General features: G+C 46.8%; 1 protein-coding gene across 1 annotated transcript; it reads left to right on the top strand.

Moving 5' to 3' along the window:
* The first annotated feature begins 4,910 nt into the window (after nt 1-4,910).
* On the top strand, nt 4,911-11,291 carry SPMIP5 (sperm microtubule inner protein 5). Its single transcript, XM_004374874.1, has 5 exons — nt 4,911-4,965; nt 8,256-8,474; nt 10,203-10,389; nt 10,915-11,015; nt 11,149-11,291. The coding sequence occupies exons 1-5, from the start codon at nt 4,911-4,913 to the stop codon at nt 11,289-11,291; spliced, it is 705 nt and encodes a 234-aa protein (XP_004374931.1).
* The last annotated feature ends 9,978 nt before the right edge of the window (nt 11,292-21,269 follow it).

Genomic DNA, 21,269 nt, shown 5'->3' with positions numbered 1-21,269 from the left:
CCCTACTTTCTTGGGCTAATGGAAGGCCTTCCCCACCTTGCATTGAGAATCTATCCTTATCTATTTCTCTTACTTAAATGAGCTGGTTGAACTCTGCAGAATTGGCAAATACATGATCAAGCAGGTGGTAATTTTATTGGACTTTCTTCTGGCCGAAGAGATACAACCCCAGTAGTCAAAACTCCTGAAAAGAAGCCCCCAAGTCCATCCCCCACCCCACCCACTGAAATATTCTAGAATAAGAGCACTGGGTAAGTACACTTGGACCCACTTTCTCATCTTAGTTTCTAGAAGGTCTGTTGTCTTGATGGATTACTCAATTGTTCCTGGCATATTATCTGATGTTCGCGTCTCTTGGAAGGAGAGCTTCGAGGATTTCCTTTGTAACTGCCCTCTCTGTGCGCATCAGGCACTAATAAATGCTGACTGACAGACAAGTTACACTGATAGGAAAGAGGAAGGAACATACAAGTGTTTTTGCAGAGTGATGGCTAAAATGAGTTCAGATTACAGAGCCTGCCCTACCCTAAGAATGTTATTTAGATCAAGTTTAGCTTTTAGAGTCCAGGTCTGGTGAATTGCCACGGTAGCAAAGAATCGCATGCACCAATATAAACAGGAGTCAAAATGCAATATTAGTTGAAGATCGAATTTTACATTACAGAGATATAATAGCTGTGATTAAGCTGCATATTTATGCCGGGAAATGACTTAAGTGAATGACTAGTATATAAACATTGTTGGCCATAGCATCACACCTGTCATTTGCTTGGAATATGGAAGTATATTCTAAAAATATCAGCCATTGGGTCTTGTTCACTTCAAGATAAATTCAAACTTCACAGAACTTTGCAGCAGTTCACAACTGGACAGGACTGTTATCTGCAAACTCTGTCTTCACGACGTCTAATAAAGCAAAACTCTGGATCTCATGTGGCCCAGATTTTGTGTGTGTGTGTGTACTGTGGATTTCTTAATGGAATTAGAGACAGCCTCCACTCAACCCAGCTCGGGTGGAGATTGATTATTAAGTTATTCCAACAAGACCAGCCCCTTTTTTACATGGGAACCAAGGCTCCATTAATGTCCTTGGAGCGCCTCTTCCCCCCAAGTTAGAAGCTGGTCTAGCTGGAAAGGAGGCAGGTAAGTTGGGGTGGCCACTGCTAACTCCACTGCACCGGAAGCAAAGTCATAACACAGAAGGCCTGGGGCTTCTGCAATCCTAGCCGGCACGCCAAACTGACTGTGGCTTAAACCCATTGCAGTCGAGCCCATGCCGACTCATAGCGACCCTATAGGAGAGAGCAGAACTGCCCCATAGGCCTTCCAAGGAGCGGCTGCTGGATTGAAACTGCTGACCTTTTGGTTAGCAGGCGAGCGTTTAACCACTGCACCACTTGGATTTATTCCAGACTCTATCTGCCTCACCCTCCAGAGGTGGCTCTAGAAGCTTCTGGATGGCTCTGAGAGGGTTCTAAATGGCTTCTTCCTGAATGACTGGCATGAAGTTCAACTCCCCGGAGAGTCGAGGTACGGAAGGCTGGGAGGGACAGCAAGCAGACACTGTTGGGAAGTAGCGCCCCCTGGCGCTCATCTAGCCCCTGGCCAGTTTCCTCCTCTGTAAAGGGAGCAGGTAGGACTAGCTATCTCCAAGAACCATTCTGTCCCTCTATACCGTTCAGAAGGAGCCCTGGTGGTGCAGAGGTTAAGCGCTTGGCTGCTAATCAAGGTTGGCGGTTCAAACTGACACAGCCGCTCAGCTGGAGAAAGACCTGCCAATCTGCTCCTGTAAAGGTTACAGCCTAGAAAATCCTATGGGGCCCTTCTGCTCTTGAAAATCGACTTGATGGCACCTAACAACAACAGTCTGGTTCATACTGTGGACAGCTTGGTGGGTTTCAATCCAGTGTGCTGAAACTCAGGCCCTCCTCCTGGTGGGGGTGTGGGGGGAGATTCAGACTCATGGCGACCCCATGTGTTTCAGAGTAGAACTGCGCCTTCCAGGGTTTTCAATGGCTGGGTGAATTCAAAGCGCTCATGAGTCAAGTGTGTCAGTAGCTGAGTAGTTCACGTTTGCGCCACCCAGGGACTCCAAACCGTCCACCCCAAAACCAAAACCCACTGCAAATGAGTCAATTCCGACTCATCCAGGCCCTCCCCGTCCCCATAAAATGATGGGCCTCTGGTGGTTAGAAAGGAGTGGACTGTATGACTCAATTTCCCCTGGCATCCCTTCCTCCATTTGGGTGCATTGTGGTTTTTCTGCCTCCCTCAGGCCCTTTTACACCCTGGAAATCCAGTTTTTCCTATTAGGAGACAGAAAGGGGGGTGGTTGATAAGCCCAGGGAAGCGCCTGTATTTGGAAGCCCCCAGGGACACAAGGCAGCTCTGTCCCTCCCCGGCTACCTCCTCTCCCTGGCCCCTCACACAGCCTGACGTCCGTCCTAGGGAGGCCTGTTCCCTCCACCTCCTTCCAAACCGGGCCCAGGCCCAAGCCCAGGCCGGTTTCTACATCACTTAAAATGGTGGCTTTGACCTTCATTCCCTCCGCGTTCCCCCTCCCCAATACCGAAACCGAGAAGCACACCCCACCCACCCACCCCGCGCCCGTAGAAGAACGGCTCTGGAGCTAAATATTTGTAGGGCAAATCCCAGATTCCACATGGGACAGGCCGGGAGCGGGGAAGGCGCCCCGCATTCTGGGCGCGCTAGGCTGTGGAAGGAGGCGTGCGGCTCCAGGAGGCCCCGGGGTTCCGCCGCGCCCCGCCCCCGGAGGTGAGCGCACAAAGGCCCGGAGGCCGGGCGGGCGTCGCGGGGGGCCAGGGCGACGGGCGGGAGACCCCGGGGCCACGATCCGTCCGGCCCAGGTGAGCCACAGGCGGCGGCGGTGTCAGGGAGTGGGGGCGGTGTAGGAGCTGTTGGAGGTGTCGGTGTTCGCGTCCTCTGACCCATCACCGGCTCCCGACCTGGGAGCACCTCTTCTCCCAGCTCATCCCTGCCCGCCTCCTCCAGGCAGCCCTCTGGAGTGTGGTCCGCATCCACCCAGCGCCAGGCACCGCCCCCACCCCAGCGTCACACTTTTGGAAAACAGAATCCTGTCCTTCAGAGTTTAGGGATGATCCCTTCAGACTCCCTTACCCCGTTGCTCTCCAGTGGATTCTGACTCCGAGCGACCCTATAGGACAGGGTAGAACTGTGTTTCCAAGGCTGTAATCTTTAGGGAAGCACACCGCCGCGTCTTTCTGCCGTGGAGTGCGGCCAGGCTGGTGGGTTTTGCATTGCTGACCTTTCCGTTAGCTCCGAGCGCTTAACCACTGCACCACCAGGGCTTCTTTCAGACTCCCTTAGATTTGTGAATTCTCAGAGGAGTTGCTTAGCCTATCTGTGCCTTATTTTACTCATCTGTAAAATGGGGCCTGGAATAGGAACTAGCCTTTAGGGCAGCTGTGAAGATTAAACAAGGAAATGGGGTTTCCCCTTCAGCAGTGGCCCACACACGTCATAAGACTGTTGAGAGGATTAGAAGAGTTGACGCACATAGAACATCTCGGTAAGCAGGTGGTCGGTAAGTACTTGTGAATAAGTCAGGCTTGTCTGATTCTAAGGAGCCCTGGTGGCACAGTGGTTAAGCACTCAGCTGCTAGGTCGGTTCGAACCCGCCAGCCACTCCCTGAGGGGAAGGTGTGGCAGCCTGCTTCCGGTAGAGAAAACAGCCCTGGAAACCCTGTAGGCCGGTTCTGCTCCGTCCTGTGGGGTCACTGTGAGTCGGAATCAACTCGGTGGCAATGAGTTTGGTTTTGGGTCTGACTCTAGGACCAGTGCCCCCTGTCTGCCAGGCTCTCAGCCGGGTGGGCTGAACTGTTTTAAAGATTCCCATCACCGCCGACCAAACCGGGACTGTCGCCCGCCCCTTCACCCCTGAGGCCACTCTGATCACCAAGCATCACGTGAGAGATGAACTGGCTTGGCAGAAACAGACACGGCAGCACCAACAGCTGCCAGATGCAGGCCCGGCACAAATTGGGGGGACGATGGGCGGTCCCTGAGGCGGGAAGGGGTCTCACCTGGGAGGCAGCATCACATAAACGTACTAGAATGGGCCCACCACCACCCCCTGTTCACTCACCTTGGGCTTCATGCTGGCCTTTTGGGACTTCCTCATCCCTTCAACCAGAATGTACCATAACCCAGGGTTTCTTAACCTCGGCACGGTTGACAGTTTGGGTTGGATAAGTCTTTGGTGGGATGGGGGTGGGGACTGTCCTGTGCTTTGTAGGTCGTTTAGCCGCATTCCTGGCCTCTACCCACTCATTACATGCCAGCAGCACCCTTCTCCCAGTTGTAAAATCAAAAATGTCTCTAGATTGCCAGATGTCTCCGGGGCAGGGTGGGGTGGGGTAGGAATCTACCCCTTCCTCCACCCCTTGAGAACCTTGCAGCCTGATTCCACCTGGATAAAGAAAGGCATGGTCTCTCCTCTCCATGGAGGCTCCTGGATCTTGCTCATCTTTATATTCCCAACCTCTGTCAGTGGTTCATGGCCATAGTGTGTGCGCAGTCCCCGATTGTTGCATGGATGGCTGGATGAATGGATGGATAGGAGGTGGTCTCTAGGGCAGGAGAGACAGCAGGTAGGTGATGATCTGCACACCTGTTATCTAAATTAATGGCAAAAGCAAGGGCCCTTGGCATCAGGTCATTGGTTTTATAACTGAAGCCAGCCATATCAGCCAGCTTGGTGTAAGCCTGTGGTACTGCCCCTCAGTCCCAATCCCCTGACAAGATAACTCTTCTCCCCACACTGCCCTGAGCCCCCAGGGCTCTCCCACGTGTGCAGTAGGTACTTGAGGCAGGGACATTTGATGAGACATTTTCGTTCTCCCTTCACTTCATTAACAGAAAACAAAATCATGGAGTCTTCTAAGACCTTCATGAGAAACTTGCCGATCACACCAGGCTACAGTGGTAAGTGGTAACATGACCTGCAGATGTGCCGGGTAAGAGAACTGTGGTCCTGGCCACTATCCCCGCCTTGGCCTGCTGTCCACATCTGTCCAGCCAACTGCGCAGTGCTCTAGCTTTTAAGACACACGTTGAGATCACTTCATGGCTGGAGATGGCTGATAGCTGGTGTCATGGATTGAATTGTGTCCCCCCAAAATATCTGTCAACTTGGCTAAGCTACAATTTCCAGTATTGTGCGAATGTCCACCATTTTGTAATCTGATGTGATGTTCCTATGTGTTGTAAATCCTACCTCTATGATATTAATGAGGCAGGACTCAATCTACAAGATTACACTGTATCTTAATCTGTTTTGAGATATGAAAGAGAGAAGTAAGCAGAGAGACAGGGGGACTTCCTATCACCAAGAAACAAGAGCCAGGAGAATAGCACATCCTTTGGACCTGGGGTCCCTGCACTGAGAAGCTCCTAGATCATGGGAAGATTGATGACAAGGACCTTCCCCCAAAGCCAACAGAAAGAGAAAGCCTTCCCCTGGAGCTGGCACCCTGAATTCAGATTTCTAGCCTCCTGGACTATGAGAGAATAAATTTCTCTTTGTTAAACCATCCACTTGTGGTATTTCTGTTATAGCAGCACTGGATAACTACGACAGCTGGGTTCTGATGAATGGAGGGATTTAACTTAGATGGGAGCTCCCAGGGCACAGCCTGGTATACAGGAGGCACTTAATTAATGCCTGCTGAATGAATTTGGACAAGTTGCCATCAGAATAGACACAGTAAGCTGAGGCCCAATCCTTCTTCCCAAGTTGGGCTTTCTCAAGTCTTGCACGAGGGCAATTCTTATGGTCCCCTTCCTTCCTGTCTCCCCTAAAGGGAGGTGACCAACTGTCCTGGTTTGGCCAGGACTGAAAGTCCTTTGCTCTGGGAACCCCTCAGTTCTTGGAAAACCAGGACAGCTGGTCACCCTACCTAAAGACTCCTCCTCCTCATGCTTCTGGGTTACTCAGAACTTACATCCCTGTGGGTGACAAGTCCAGTGATCCCCATGGACCCTCAGCTCTCGTATAGTGCTGTTCTCAGCAGAGTGGTGCATGGGGATATCTTGAGGTTGCCCAGCCTCACCCTGATCCTACTGGCTGGCTAGGAGCACAGGCTTTGGATTCTGACCAGCTGGGCCTCTGGTCTCTGCTTGGCCACTACCTGTGTGACTGTAGGTAAGTGACTTATTTCTCTCTGTCTTGCCTCTTTTTTTTTTAAAAAAAAAAAAATAAAATGGGGTATATTAATTTCCTAGGGCTTCCATAACAGATTACCACAAACTGGGTGGCTTAAATATATAAACAGAAGTTTATTCTCTCACAGTTCTGGAAGCCAGAAGTCTGAAATCAAGGACTGGTTCCTTCTGGAGGCTCGGAGGTAGAATCCGCCCATGGCTGTCTCCTAGCTTCTGGTGGCAGCTGGCAATCCTTGATGTGTGGCTGCATCACTCCAGTCTCCGTCTCTCTCTTCACCTGGGTGTTCACATGCCTTCTCCCCTGTGTCTCTGACTGTGTGCCTCAAGTATCCTTCTCCGTTCTCCACCAGCCGTTGGATTTGGGGCCCACCCTAAATCCAGGATGATCTCATCTCAAGATCCTTAACTTGATTACATATGCAAAGAGCCTATTTCCAAGTAAGGTCACATTTGGAAATAAAGTCATATAGCACCAGGGGTTAGGACTTGGACATATCTTTTGGACAGACATAGTTCAATCCACTATATGGAGTGATGCTAGATTCCTCATAAGATGATTGTGAGGATTAAAGGAGCCAGCCTATACAACCTGGAAAATGCTCTGGCCCTTAGCAAGACTCAGTCAGGTAATGTGTATTCCTGTATGTGTGCGCATATACAGAATTAGATCTACAGGCAAAGTAGGCCCTGGTGGTGGAGAAAGCATTGTGGAAGGGCTCCTGGGTTTCTACTGTCTGCCCCCCTATGACATGAATCAAAAACCAGTTGTCATTGAGTCGATTCTGACTCAGGGCAACCCCATGTGTGTCAGTCTAGAGCTGTGCTCCATAGGGTTTTCAATAGCTGATTTTTTGGAAGTAAATTGCCAGGCCTTTCTCCCAAGGCACCGCTGGGTGGACTCAAACTTCCAACCTTTTGGTTAGCAGCCCAGCGTGCTATAACCATTGCACCACCCGGAGACTCCCTCATGACATTGCTCATTGCCGTTGAGTCAATTCCAACTCAGAGTCACCCTATAGGACAGAGTAGAACTGCCCCATAGGGTTTCCAATGAGTGGCTGGTGGATTCGAACTGCTGACCTTTTTGTTAGCAGCTGAATGCTTAACCGCTGCGCCACCAGGGCTCCCTCATGACATTAGCGATCTTTTAATTGACCAAAGGTAGAGGAGACTGGATGGTGAGTGGAGGATTACCAGCACCATCGAGATCAGTCCAGCAATTAGATTCTCCCAGAGGTGGCTATTGCAGACTGCAAGGGCTGGGGGTTGCTGTATTTAGCTGGGAAGCCAGGTTTCTTTACCCAAGACAAAGACAAAAATAAAAGATATTTATTATTATTCAGTACTGAGAGATATTTATTATTATTTTTGAAGTTTAAAACCAAAATTCGTAACCAGTTTTTCCTCATGTTCTTTTAAAAAATGATTTTATTGTGACAGTATTATACGACTTAGGATTCAGCGTCCAGTTTAAATAAATAGTTGTGTTCTACCCATACTAATTGTAATGATTATATGTTATTTTGTGGGAAATGGTGAAAAATTGTTTTAGGGGTGGGTCTCGCAGATAATGAATTTACCTTTTTGTGTAATAGGTCTCTCTGCTTTTAATAAGTCTGCAATTTCCTGATGGTCCGACAAGAAAGATCCAAAATTGCTTTGGGAAGTGTCAAGGAAAATAAGCCTTCTCTCTAAAAAGATGAATAATTTCAATTACTCCTCAGACTATCATTTGGGCCCATTAAACCCTTTTCCCATTTGCTGTTTCTGCTGACATCGGGGCTTTGCTATCAAAGAATATTACTGTCGTTGCCTTTGTTGAAATGGGCCTTTCCTCTCCACCCCTAAGGTCGTTTCTGGTGGCCTTGGGAGGCCCAGCCCCAGTGGAAACAACAGCATTGTTTGTAGTAATGGCCTTTGGAAAAGTGCAGCGTTGTTGGGCAAGGAAGAAACGCCAAGTGGTGGGCCGGCATCTGGGGTGTTGAGATGGGCTTGAGTTCCTTGCTGAAGGCCTTGCTAAGGAAGGGCTGTGATTCTGCCGGCTCTTGCAGGCTTCGTGCCATTCCTCAGCTGCCAGGGCACCCCCAGCGAGGACAACATGTTCCAGTGTTTGAAAGCCTTCCAGGAGAAGACGCGGAGATACAAAGACCAGCTGGAGGAACTTCACTGCTCCGTGGCCGCTGCCCCGAAACTGAAACCCATCTGCTCCCAGGAGACGGTCCTTCGGGCGCTGCACCAGTACTACCAGCAATACCACCCCATGAGTCTAGGTACCGCAGCCTGCAACCAGCCCCTTCCCCCGGGCCCAAGTGCAGATCCTAGCCGGCCCTCTGAGCTGCCACCAGTAAAACCAGTTGCTGTCGAGTTGACTCTGACTCATGGTGGCCCCATGTGAGTCCGAATAGAACTGTGCTCCATAGGGTTTTCATTGGCTGATTTTTCAGAAGTAGATCACCAGGCCTTTCTTCCTAGGTGCCTTTGGGTGGACTTGAGCCGCCGACCTTTTAGTTAGCAGTGAGCATGTTAACTGTTCGTACCACCCAGAGACTCCACAGAGAGCACTAAATCCAGCACAGTTCCAAATCCCCAGGAATCAGTGTGGAGTGTCAAAGGCCCAGTTTCTTAAAGTGAGAAAGAAACATTTCCCGGAGGAGAAGGCATAAGCAAGGTCTTGGTCAGAGAAGAGGTGCTGGTCTAGGAAGCAGGAGCCCCTGGGCAAGTACACAGACTTTCTGACATCAGCCTCCGTATCAGCAGGTCCCATTTCTCAGTTGCTTTCTCTGTGCCAGGCAGCGTTATTTCATTAACCACCCACAACACCCTATGAGATCAGCACTGTTATTCCCATTTTACAGATGGGAGAAATAAGGCTCCAAGAGGAAAGGTCACTTGTCTGAGGTCGGTGCTTGTGCTCTGATGGCAGACCTGGGTTTGAACCCAGCTCCTGGGTTGGGGGCCTGGCACTGAATAACAATCCCCATAACAATAACAACAACAAATAATAGTATGATTATGTAATGTTAATAATCACAAAGCAAGTAGCTATGCTAACTACCATTCATAAAACAGTGATTTGACCTAGATGATTTTTAAGCTCTAACAACCCATAGGAAAAGCAATGTTCATTTCTGCTGTTGTTTTTGTGATTTTTTTTGGAATGGTAGTTTTCAAGAACACATGATAAATGTTTGCTGTGCTTAAAAAAATTCCAAACCATTAGAAATAACATTGGCCCAACAGTTTGGGATTTAGCCTACTGTGCAACTATTTGCTGTGTGACCTAAGGCAGGTTGCTTTCTCTCTCTGGGCTCCAGTTTCTTCATCCAGGGCAGGGAAGGATGGACTAGATGCATCCTAGGTGCCTTCCAGCTCTGATTTTCTGAGATTCAATGGCCTAGTTTGATCCTTAGAGCAACTGGAGGAGGCAGATGGGCCAGTAATCTTTTGTCTCGCAAATGTAAAACTGAGTCGAAGAAAGGGGAAGTGACTTGTCCAAGGTCACACAACTAGCCGAGCTAGAATCATGACCCAAAGTCAGGTTCCTGGTGCTGAGGAGGTGTCTCCTCCTAACCTTATGTAAATGGTCGCAGAGCGACCTCTGAAGCTTTTTCATTAATCTGAGAAAGAAGCAGGATCTGTTTAGGAGCAAGGACTTGGGAACCAGAGACCCCAGTTTGAATCCTGGCTCTACCACTTTCAGGCTGTGTGACTTTGGCCAAGTCTTAACCTTTCTAAGCTCTCAGTCTCCTCGTCCAAAAAATGGGATAATAATGCTACCAACTTCTTATGGTTTGTGAGAGAATTCAATGAGATGATATATGTAAAGTCCCTACCAAGGTGTTCGACACACAGAATCAATGAACCAATGGTAGTTGCTTTTAATACATCTGCAGGTGGGGGTTCACCATGGGCTCACTGTTGAGATGCCAGCTAACTTGGGAATGCTGCCTGCTGGGTGGCTTCCCAAAGCCCTCAAGAAACACGGTGTCTTTCTACAGAATGCAAATATGTAAAGAAACCCCTCGAGGAGCCCCCGATCCCTGGCTGGGGGGGCTACCTGCCCAGAGCCAGGGTCACTGAACTTGGCTGTGCCACGCGGTACACCGTCATGGCCAGAAACTGCTACAAGGACTTCCTGGACATAACGGAGCGGACCAAGGGAGCGCGCCTAAAACCATATGAGGAGTAAGTCTGGCTCAGAGCATAAGCACAGGTAACAGGAACAGGGGAAGAGCAGAACCTGGTGTTTACCAGATGCCTCAGTCCAGGGCTAGGACTATTTCTGTGTCTGATTTGCCTTATAGAAGGTGCTTCTTGGTAACTGCCGGGCCTTTCCGGTAGGCAGCCACCCTCTGCTCCCCATCCTCACCCCAGCATCCCCCAGCAGCAATGCCTGTGGTCTTTGCTGGGCTGCAGGGAGGGGCCGGGAATAAAAAGAAGCAGCCAGAGCAACAGGGCTGGGAAAGCAGCCCAGGGCCCAAGGGTGCTGGGGAGGGAGGTGGCAGGGAACACTAGGGCACTGCGTAGGTTGGCTTCCATGGCCTCAATGTTCTCTTCTGTAAAATGGGGATGATAGTCCTTGCCTCTAGCATAGTTGTAAGGATTAGAAATAAACATAACATGCTTGCATAGGACTGCATAGATTATAGTTCTTCTTCTGGTTATTATGAATACAAAGGAGTAACTCTGTGGCTTTCGTTCTTTCTTTAGAATCTATGGAGTTAGCGCCACACAACCTCCACTTGCTCCTCCTCCAAAAGTTTTACAGCATAATGGGCTGCTACCAAAATATCCGGATTTTTCTGTTCCAAGTAAGGAAGGACTCTTTCTTTTACTATACATATATATATATATATATTTTTTTTTAATGAAATTCTATTTGCAGTTGCCTCTCTGCTTAGTTGGCCACTTGCCTGTAACTCCTGCGGATGATTTCTTTTCCAGGTGGAAGCTGTCCTGCCCTCGCAAGACCCCTGAGAGAGGACCCCATACCTCCAGTGGGGTGTGGCTGTGGCCAGGCGAATACGTCAGGCAGTGGGAAGATTTATCTAGAGCCACTGACCTCAGCAAAGTATGTAGAAGGCTAGAAGTTTCAAGTCTTCAGAGCACAGTGAACCTCAAGGTGGGCTTCAACGCCTGCCATTCTCACATCAGGACCAGCCCCCTACCCACACCCCACCAGGCAGTAGGGAAATGTAGTATCACAAGAATCCCTTCAACTGCCACCTGCCCCTTGAGCAGTTGGCAATGAGTGACATTCGTGATACAGACTGTAGAAAGAAAGGTTCCTTATATAAATTAATTTAGACCTTTTACTGTAGTGTGAATAAAGAGGAAACTCCTCAGCGTGCTAAAGGTTTCTGCAGGGTTTTTGTTTTTGTTTGGGGTGAGGGGGTTCTGCTGAGTCTCAGAAGAGCCAGGGTGGGGCCCATCTCTTCCTAACTTCGGATACCGTCCAGCCAGACCTGGCTCTTTATCCACGCCCTAGCCCAACCCTCCAACTGGTCAGGCCCCATCGGTCATTGTCTAGTTCCCTAGTGCTGCTGTCACAGAAATACCACAAGTGGGTGGCTTTAAAGAGCAGAAATTTATTTTCTCACAGTTCAGGAGGCTGGAAGTGCAAATTCGGGGGAAGCCTCCCTCTGTTGGCTCTGGCGGAAGATCCTTACTTTCCGGAGTTCCTCGGCTCCTTGCTGATCTTCACGTGGCATCTTTCTACCCCGTTTGTGCTCACTCTCTTTCCTCTGTCTATGCTGCTTCTTATAACTCAAAAGTGATTAGGTTTAGGGCACACCCCCCACTGATAGGCCCTCATTAGTATAGCAAAGAAAACCGTATTTCCAGAGGGATTATACCCACAAGTGGAGCCATGGTGGTGCAGTGGTTAAGTGCTACGGCTGCTAACCAAAAGGTCGGCAGTTCGAATTCACCAAGTGCTTTTTGGAAACGCTCTGGGGCAGTTCTGCTCTGTCCTATAGGGTTGCTCTGAGTCAGGATTGACTGACAGCAACAGGGGTTGGTTTTCTACCCACAGGTATTTTGTTGTTGTTGTTGAGTGCAGTCGAGTTGCTTTGCACTCACAGCAACCCCATGTGACAGAGTAGAACTGCCCCATAGGGTTTTCTTGGTTGTAATCTTTGCAGACGCAGATCACCAGGTCTTTCTCCTATAGAGCTGCTGGAGGGGTTCAAACTGCCAACCTTTCGGTTAGCAGCTGAGCAGGATTCTAACACATATTTTAGGGGGACACAATTCAATCCACAACGTTCATCTTGGGTCCTGGCTTGGCGGACCTTCAATCCTGGTTTTTCAGAATCTCCTCCCCAGGAGACCTCAGCTAGCAAGCACGGGTAACCTCCTCTTGTTACTGGCAGGTACTCTCTCTGATCCCACTCCCCAGCCACCAGCACTCAGAAGAAATCAAAGGCAACTCCTCTGGGCAACGAGGCCACAGAAGTCAAAAGGCTCAAAGACATGCAGGGCCCAAAGATGCAGAAAACTACTAGTTTTCCCTAAGACTCCCTGGACCCGTAAGCTTCCATGGGTAGAAATCAGGAGGTTTAGGAATTTTGACGAGAAAAAGTTACATCTTTGTTTTTACTGACCTCCAAGTGAAATTTAGTATTTCCCTCAACTATGAATGTAGGCAACAAATCATAGTAATACCTGTAATACCTTATCCCAGCAAAAATCACAGATCTTTTTGTCATATGACATTAGTTGCAAACATCTTGAAATAATGATAATGCTTATCCCTACTTTATAATTACAGTAGTTATTGAAGCTCCTGTATTTACTTTCTAACATTGTTATTTAGTATAGGAATCAAGAACACATATAATTATCATCACAATTTTGTTTCTGCTATTTTGATAATATATTTCAATGTAATTAATTGGTTTCTTTTGTAATCCTATGTATTTTATTTTATGCATTTGAACACATTATAGGTAGTCCCCGTCTTATGACAGGTTCCATTCTGACGACTCTGTTGTAAGTCGGTTCTGACATAAGTTGAATACCTCATTTTTTTTTTTTTCGTTTTCATTATTACTGCCATAGCCTACTATAAGGCCATGTTTCGAATAGTAAATCCTAAACTGAACATCTGCAAGTGAACTTCTGAGTATGATAACATCAGCAGATTAGGTGCTGAAAAATTGCATGTAGTACATATTACTAACAATAAGATTAAAATAAAATTAAAAAACCCATACGGTTGTAAGTGCAGTTCGTTGTAACTAGAATATATCGTAAGTCAAGGGCTACCTGTATTCTGAGAAGAGGTTCACAGGCTTCACCAAACAGCCAGAGTGGTCCCCGGCTCAGAACCCTTGTGCAGGAGACAACCATGGTGTAGCACAAAGGGTGATTGTCACACAAAACAATTAAAAAGCCCAAACCCCAAGGGATCTGTGTCTTAGTTATCCAGTGCTGCTATAACACAAATACCACAAGTGGGCGGCTTTAACAAAGAGAAATGTATTCTCTCACAGTCTAGTAGGCTACAAGTCCGAATTCAGGGCGCCAGCTCCAGGGGAAGGCTTTCTCTCTGTGTTGGCTGCGGAGGAAGGTCCTCGTCATCAGTCTTCCCGTGGTCTGGGAGCACCTTAGCACAGGAACCTCAGGTCCAAAGGATGCGCTCTGCTCCTGGCACTGCTTTCTTTGTGGTATGCGGTCCCATGTCTCTCTGCTTGCTTCTCTCTTACATATCTCAAAAGAGAGTGGCTTAAGAGACTATCTAATCCCATAGATCTCATAAATATAACTGCCGCTAATCCATCTTATTACAACATAGTGCTAGCATTTACAACACATAGGGAAATCACATCAGATGACAAAATGGTAGATAATCATACAATACTGGGAATTGTGACCTAGCCAAGTTAATAGATATTTTTAGGGGACACAATTCAATCCGTGACAATCCAAGTACATAATTACAGTACATCCAGTTATTTAAAGTGGTGTGATAGAAGAATGTTATTGTGGAAAAATATTTAGGATATAGTACATGAAAAAGGCAGGTCAAAAACTGTACAATTACAGCAAATCCATACTGTATATATATACACATATACATAACACCAAAACCAAACCAAACTTGTCATTAGGTCGATTCCAACTCACGGCATTACAGAGTAGAACTGTGCTCCGTAGGGTTTTCTTGGCTGTAAACTTTTACGGAAGCAGATCACCAGGTCTTTCTTCAATGGGGCTGCCTGGTGGGTTTGAACTGCCAAAGTTGAATACCTCATTTTTAGTTTTTTTTCATTTAGATAGTAGTAGAGTGCAAACCATTTGTGCCACCTAGGAGTCTATGTACATACACACACACACACACACATATATGTTTTTTGTTAAAAAAAGAAAAAAAAAAGGTAGAGGGGACTTACCCATAATGCCAACAGTGGTTATGTGAATGGTGGTGCTATGGGTGTTTATTGATTTACTTATTTGTGCTTTTTTCTATTTTTCCACAACCAACAGGTATTGCTTTCATAATCAGGAAAAAAATGTTACTTTTTAAATCTTTATTTGAATCGATTAAAAGATATTTTACTCTTTTTGCAAATATATCTTTAAAGAAAAAAACGACACCTCAGTAGAAGGCAGCTGAAATTCTCTTCAAAGGACTGGGGAAAAGCTCAGTGAAGAGTCTGCGTTTTTTTCTGGCTTTCTTGGAGCCCTGGAAGAGTGAGCTCACAGTACCAGAAAGGACACCAGGAGATAAACTAGGTCCCTCACCTGCTTATCAGAGATGAGGGACATGAAGGGCACATCCGCCTGGTCTCTTCTCCCAAACCTGCAGACTTTGCAAACGACTTCTCTGGGCTCAAGGTTCTTGAGATCTTTGCCCGTGAAATTAAGGGGGTGCCATGACTGAACTGACTCTTTGCAACTGGTCTCCTCTTGTTCTTCTCCACGGGAATATAGTGTGCATCGATATTTAAGTCATTCTCCCATTCATTTTGCATCCACCTTCTAAATATGGCTTGTGCTTTAAAATAATAACAACAACATTCTAATGACAGAGGTAACAAAATTGAATATAGGCAATTTAAAAAATTAATATTATCTAATTCTTCTACAACTTCATGATTTAGATCACCAAGTTCAATGTGCAAATCTGTAACTCCTTTTGTTTAAGCAGTTCTGCATCCCAAGTCTTTTCCTTAATCTTTATCCTTTCTGTTTCTCCCTAGCCTATCATTTCTAGAGCGTCATCTGTCAGGGGGGCGGTAGAGAGGTGATTTTACTGCACTGCAAATTATCATTATTAGCACGAATTGCATCCGTAATGGGCTCATGCTTGCTGCTAAAAACAATTCCGTTACCTGATTAGACAAAATTCCCTGGCTTTGGAAATGCTGAAGAAACCCAGGATGCAGGTTTGTATGTTTTCTTATGACAACTGGGTCTTTCGTCAAGGTAGTTTGACCTCCATGGCCATTAAGGCATTCCACTGGGGTCACTTCTTTCTCTTTCTGTGGGCATTGGCTGAGGAGTGGCCCCGTTCTCAGTCCTTGCTTCCCATCCCACAGAGTGGTGACCGGCTGGCTCTAATCTCAATCACCACTCTAACTTTGCTCAAGTACAGCTATGAAGGGCGTGGAGCATATTTATCTCAACTCTGCCTTTTTCTGGCTGTGTGACTCTGGATGATTTACTTAACCTCTCTGAGCCTCCAATCCTTACTTTGTAAAATGAGGCTCACCAAAGGGCCAACCCAGTAGGGTGGGTGTAAGAATTAAAAGAATAGGCAGGTACTCTGGCCCATACATGCTCAGTAACTGTTGTTATTATTATCCGTTGGGATAAAGGACCCAAGAGAAGCTCTGAAGCTGACATGGGCTGGGGGTGAGAGTGGGGGTTGGGGGGGTGACATCTCTGAGCCCACACAGTGAGTTACTGACAGAACAGGGTTCAGAACTGAGGGCTCCTGGCCCCTAATCAGGTGCTCTACCCACCACTAAAGGAGCCCTGGCAGTGCAATGTTTAAGTGCTCAGCTGTTAACTGAAAGGTCAGTGGTTCGAACCCACTAGCAGCTCCAAGGGAGAGATCTGGTGATCTGCTCCTGTAAAGATTTACAGCCTAGGAAACCCCAAGCGGTAGTTCTACTCTGCCATATAGGGTTGCCAGGAGTTGGAACTGACTCAACAGCACACAACAACAATATTCACCTCTACACTTTTCTTTCTGGGATTTTACTGTGTGAAGCAGGCAGATCAGTCATGATTAACCAATAATAAAGACAACAGCAGTGTGTCCATCAACAGATGACTGGATAAACAAAATGCAGAATATCCACACAGTGGAATATTATTCAGCCATAAAAAGGAATGCAGTTCTGATACACGCGACGACATGGATGATCCTTGAAAACATTAAGCGAAGTGAAAGAAACCAGATGCAAACGGACAAATAGTGTTTGATGCCACGTGTACGAAATATGAGCAGGCAGCTGATGGAGACAGAAGGTAGATTAGAGGCTCCCAGGGACTGGAAGGAGAAGGGAAGGGGGAGTTATTGCTTCCTGGGTTTCTGTTTAGGGTGATGAAAAAGTTTTAGAAATAGATGGTGATAATGGTTGTACAACATCATGAATGTAATTAATGTCACAAAATTGTACACTTAAAAATGGTTAAAATAACAAATTTTATGTTATACACAAGGCCCCTAGGTGGCCCAAATGGTTTGTGCTTGACTGTTAACCTAAAGGTTGGCAGTTCAAACCCACTCAGCAGTACCGTGGAAGAAAAGTCCTGGCAATTTGATTCCATGAAGATTACATCCAAGAAAACCCTGTGGAGCAGTTCTGCTTTGTCATATACAGTCAGAATTGACTGGACGGCAACTCACAACAACAACGTTATACATATTTTACCAGAATAAAATTTAAAACAAAACCAACAACAGCAGCTAATAAGCAGAAGTGCTTGTTCCAGGCCCTAGACTAAGCCCTTTACCTGGAATAGCTTACTTAGTATAATTATTTTCATTTTATAGATGAGAAACTGAGGTACACACAGGTTAAGTAATGCTCAGGGTCACACGGAAAATAAATGGAAGAGCCAGGACTTGAACCCAGGCAGTCTGACGCCAGGGTCTGCACCCTTAACTATTGTGCCACACCACCATGTCCTGTGAGCCTCCTCTGTGGCCATGGTTACAGTAACACAAACTACTTCTAAGTGAGTCATGGTTTCAACATTGACTCAATTCAGAAAGAAAACAGATAAGAAGAAAACCAAGAGTGTAATAAACGCAACCAAGCAGTGTAACAGGGGTAAGGATGTGGAGAGCTGGCCTTGGGTGCCCTCACACCTGTTTCTGCCACATAACTGCAAAGTCATCTCAGCTTTCTCATTTATAGAATAATAATAATAATAATACCTTCCTCATGAGGTTAAAAAGGAGCCATGGTGGCACAATGGTTAAGTGCTTGGCTGCTAATCAATAGATCGTTAGTTTGAACCCATCAGCAGCTCCACGGCAGACAAGACGTGATGATCTGCTTCCATGAAGATTACAGCCTAGGAAACTCTATGGGGCAGTTCTACTCTGTCCTGTAAGGTCGCTATGATTCAGAATCCACTCGATAGCACACAGCAGCAACATGTAGTTAAATGCCATAGATAATGCACACAAAGGGATTAGAACAGCAATTTGCAGACATAAAACTCACAGGTCTTCCATTCTAAAAGCCCTAGAGAGTCCTACCAGAATGCTCCTTGGAGGCGAGGATGGTGAGACTTCATCTCTCTTACTCTGGACATGTTATATCAGGAGGGACCAATCCCTGGAGAAGGACATCACACTTGGTAAAGTAGAGGGTCAGCAAAACAGAGAGACCCTCAATGAGATGGACTGACACAGCGACTGTAACAAACATACCTACTATTGTTTAAGGATGGCGCAGGACTGGGCAACGTTTCGTTCTGTTACATGGTCGCTGTGAGTCGAAACCAACTTGACTGCATCTAAACAACAGAGAGGACAACAACAATAAGGTGAGAGTTAAAAGGTTCAGTCGAGAACGAAGACTGGATGCCCTCGTCTCCCTGCTCTGCCCTTAGGCCTTGCTTATCAGCACCCCGTCCCACCCCAAGAACTGCAAGAAGTGAAGCTCTTACTTCAAGAGTTGTAAGAGTTGGGGGTCTTGGTTCCTTCTTTTGCAGAAGGCCTCTGGGTTCCTTAAGCAAATTACCAGTACCAATTGCCGTGGTGTTGATTCTGACGCATGGCGACCCCATGGGTGTCAGAGTAGAACTGTGCTCCACAGAGATTTCAATGGCTGATTTTTTGGAAGTAGATCACCAGGCCTTTTTTCTGAGACACCTCTGGATGGACTCAAACCTTCAACCATTCGGTTAGCTGCTGAGTGCGTAAATTGTTTGCACCACCCAGGGACTCCTTAAGCAAATGAAAAGACAGAATAAAACAAACCCATTGCCATCAAGTTGACTCTGACTGGCAACTGTCATTGTTGTGTGCCTCAAGCTGAATCCGACTCATAGTGACCCCATGTGACAGAGTAGAACTGCCCCATAGAATAGGCTGTAATCTTTACAGGAGCAGATCACCAGGTCTTTTCTCCCACAGAGCCTCTGGGTAAACTTGAACTGCTGACTTATTGGTTAGCAGCCAAGAGCTTAACCATTGCGCCACCGGGGCAACAATTACCTCTCTCCAAATAGCCAAAGTTTCCCTAGTGCCTGGTCTAAGGTGATCATAAGTGTGAGCTATCATTAGGTGAGGTGGCCCAGCCAGGCAGAGCCCCGTCTACCCTCTGCTCAGTAGCCTCTTCCCTTCAGGTGATGGGGTTGGGTGGGGGGACAGTGGGATACACCAGTCTCTGAGTCAAGGAAACAGGCTTCCAAAAACACATCTCCTTCCTAGAAAGAGGAGCCCTGGTGGAGCAGTGGTTAAGATCTCGGCTGCTAACTAAAGGGTTGGCAGTTCAAATCCACCAGCTGCTCCTTGGAAACCCTATGGGACAGTTCTACTCTGTCCTATAGGGTCACTATGAGTCAGAATCGACTCGACGGCTACAGGTTCCCAGAAAAAATACAGGCAGCCCCCAAATGAGGCTGATGTGTCCCCAGCAAAAGCTCCACATCCATACAACCAGATTTTTCTGTGATGCTGAAAAGGCTGAAGGTTAGCATGTGTCCTACCTTTCCCGACCAGTGTAGAGTATCATCAAGAAGGTGTAGCAGGGTCTCCATGGCCATGGGGAGCCTGGCACCCAGCCTGAAGGTCCTGCAGGCCCTGGTCCTGGCCGGGACTGCCCTGAAGTCCTCCCCACCTTTCTGGGGTGTCCCCTGCCCTCAGCAGCCTTAGACCCCAGCCCCAGGACTGGGGTGTCTATCAGCTGGTAACAGATCTTTGCTTAATGCCAGTTTGCCTAAAATCACTTCAATTTGCTTGAACTCAACCCAATTTTTGTGACCACTTAAAGTATTTTTCAACCTATTTGTCTAAGGGCATTTCTGACGTAGTTTAACAATTTCTGTACACATTCATCACATCTGAACCTTTGTGAAGGTTGGAGTTGTTTCCCTTGGTTGTATTCTTTGTGATTCCACACCCCCCCAGCCACCATTTTATCTACTTATGAACACGCTGTTAAGGATTGAATTGTGCCCCTCAAAAAGATATGTTGAAGTCCTAACCTCTGTAACTGTGAATGTGACCTTGTTTGGGGAAATAGGGTTTTTCTTTGTAGATGTCGTCAGGTAAATTAAACGAGGTCATAGTGGAGTAGGGTGGGCCCTAATCCTAATCTCGTCTAAGTGGCTTCTTACAAAAGAGAAGGAGAGACATGCAAATAGGTCAGATACGGGAAGGGGGGTCGGAGTCAGCATGGGAGGACCCACCTACAATTCAAGGAATGTCAAGAAATGCCTGGGGTGACAGAAGCTGAAACCATTGAACATCTTAACAACAAGCAAGCCACCACTGACAGACAGGTGTATTGGCTGGAATCGAAGCTGGGTCTCCCACATGGGAGAGAAAATTCTGTCACTGAACCACCACCAATATGGTTCCGTGGAGCTTCCAGACTAAGATGGACTAGGAAGAAAGACCTGGCAAGAACGGCTCAAGATGGCGGTTTAGACAGACACGCCATGCCGTCCCCCTACAGCAAAGACCCAAGAAACCAAGTGACACAGATACAGATGACAATCGTGAAACTCTGAGCATCAAAAGGAAAGATGAAGAATTAGATCGAACACCAATTGGAAGGAGAAACTGAATGAAAACAGCAAATGAGGAGAGTTATGGATCCGAGGTGCCCTGCCACCCAGCCCGTCTCGTCTATTCTTTAAAACCACCCACTTTGTAGTATTTTGTTATGGCATCTCTAGGAAACTAAGACAGACCAGTAGAGGATACAGTAAACAGAACCCCTCAACACCCAAAACACTGAGAACTTAGCCCAAACCCACTGCCAACAGGGAGGGGAGAACTATGAGGGTGATGTAGAGGTTATATCAGCTGGGGAGAAAGCCTGCAACTGCTCGAGAGAAAAGGTAGAAACAGGCCTCGTAGAAGCTTTTCATACCCTGCATTACAGTTAAAAATCTAATTTAGATGAAAATGGATGCATGGAAATTAAACGCGCATGTGAGGCTTCCGTCCTTGTGTACCTTAACGAGAGCTTTACCAAACGTATTCCTTTCGCTTGAAAATATTTTTTTTGAAATTTGATTTTGTTGTTTTACAAATTGTTTTAGCTTTGTGAATAGTACAAACTCCATTTCTGCTCTGCTTCAAACAAAAATAGAGCATTAAAGTGTTTAAGAGTCAATCAAAGGCTTGCTGTGGGTGCCACAATATAAAAATAACAGAAAAATCAATTCAATTTTTATTTTGAACATGATTTGTCACAAACAGGATTCTAATAGATAAGGCTGATTATATGGTAGCAAAAGTAATTTATATATACTGAGCACGACGCCTTTGTCAGAGTCATCATTAAGAAATTTGACACATATGCAGGAGAACAATAAATGTCAACTGAAACGTATACCAGTTAGATATAAATGGAATGCGG

The sequence above is a fragment of the Trichechus manatus genome, unplaced genomic scaffold (assembly GCF_000243295.1).
Source record: "Trichechus manatus latirostris isolate Lorelei unplaced genomic scaffold, TriManLat1.0 scaffold00031, whole genome shotgun sequence".
Lineage (NCBI taxonomy): Eukaryota > Metazoa > Chordata > Mammalia > Sirenia > Trichechidae > Trichechus > Trichechus manatus.
Note: the sequence above shows the minus strand (reverse complement) of the source record. Positions and strands in the feature narration are given on the sequence as shown.

Excerpts from the sequence above, each read along its gene's own strand:
- SPMIP5 (XM_004374874.1), top strand. The coding sequence starts at position 4,911 with ATGGAGTCTTCTAAGACCTTCATGAGAAACTTGCCGATCACACCAGGC. Across the intron at positions 8,475-10,202 it reads ATACCACCCCATGAGTCTAG|AATGCAAATATGTAAAGAAA; the intron begins GTACCGCAGCCT and ends GTCTTTCTACAG. Across the intron at positions 11,016-11,148 it reads TCCGGATTTTTCTGTTCCAA|GTGGAAGCTGTCCTGCCCTC; the intron begins GTAAGGAAGGAC and ends TTTCTTTTCCAG.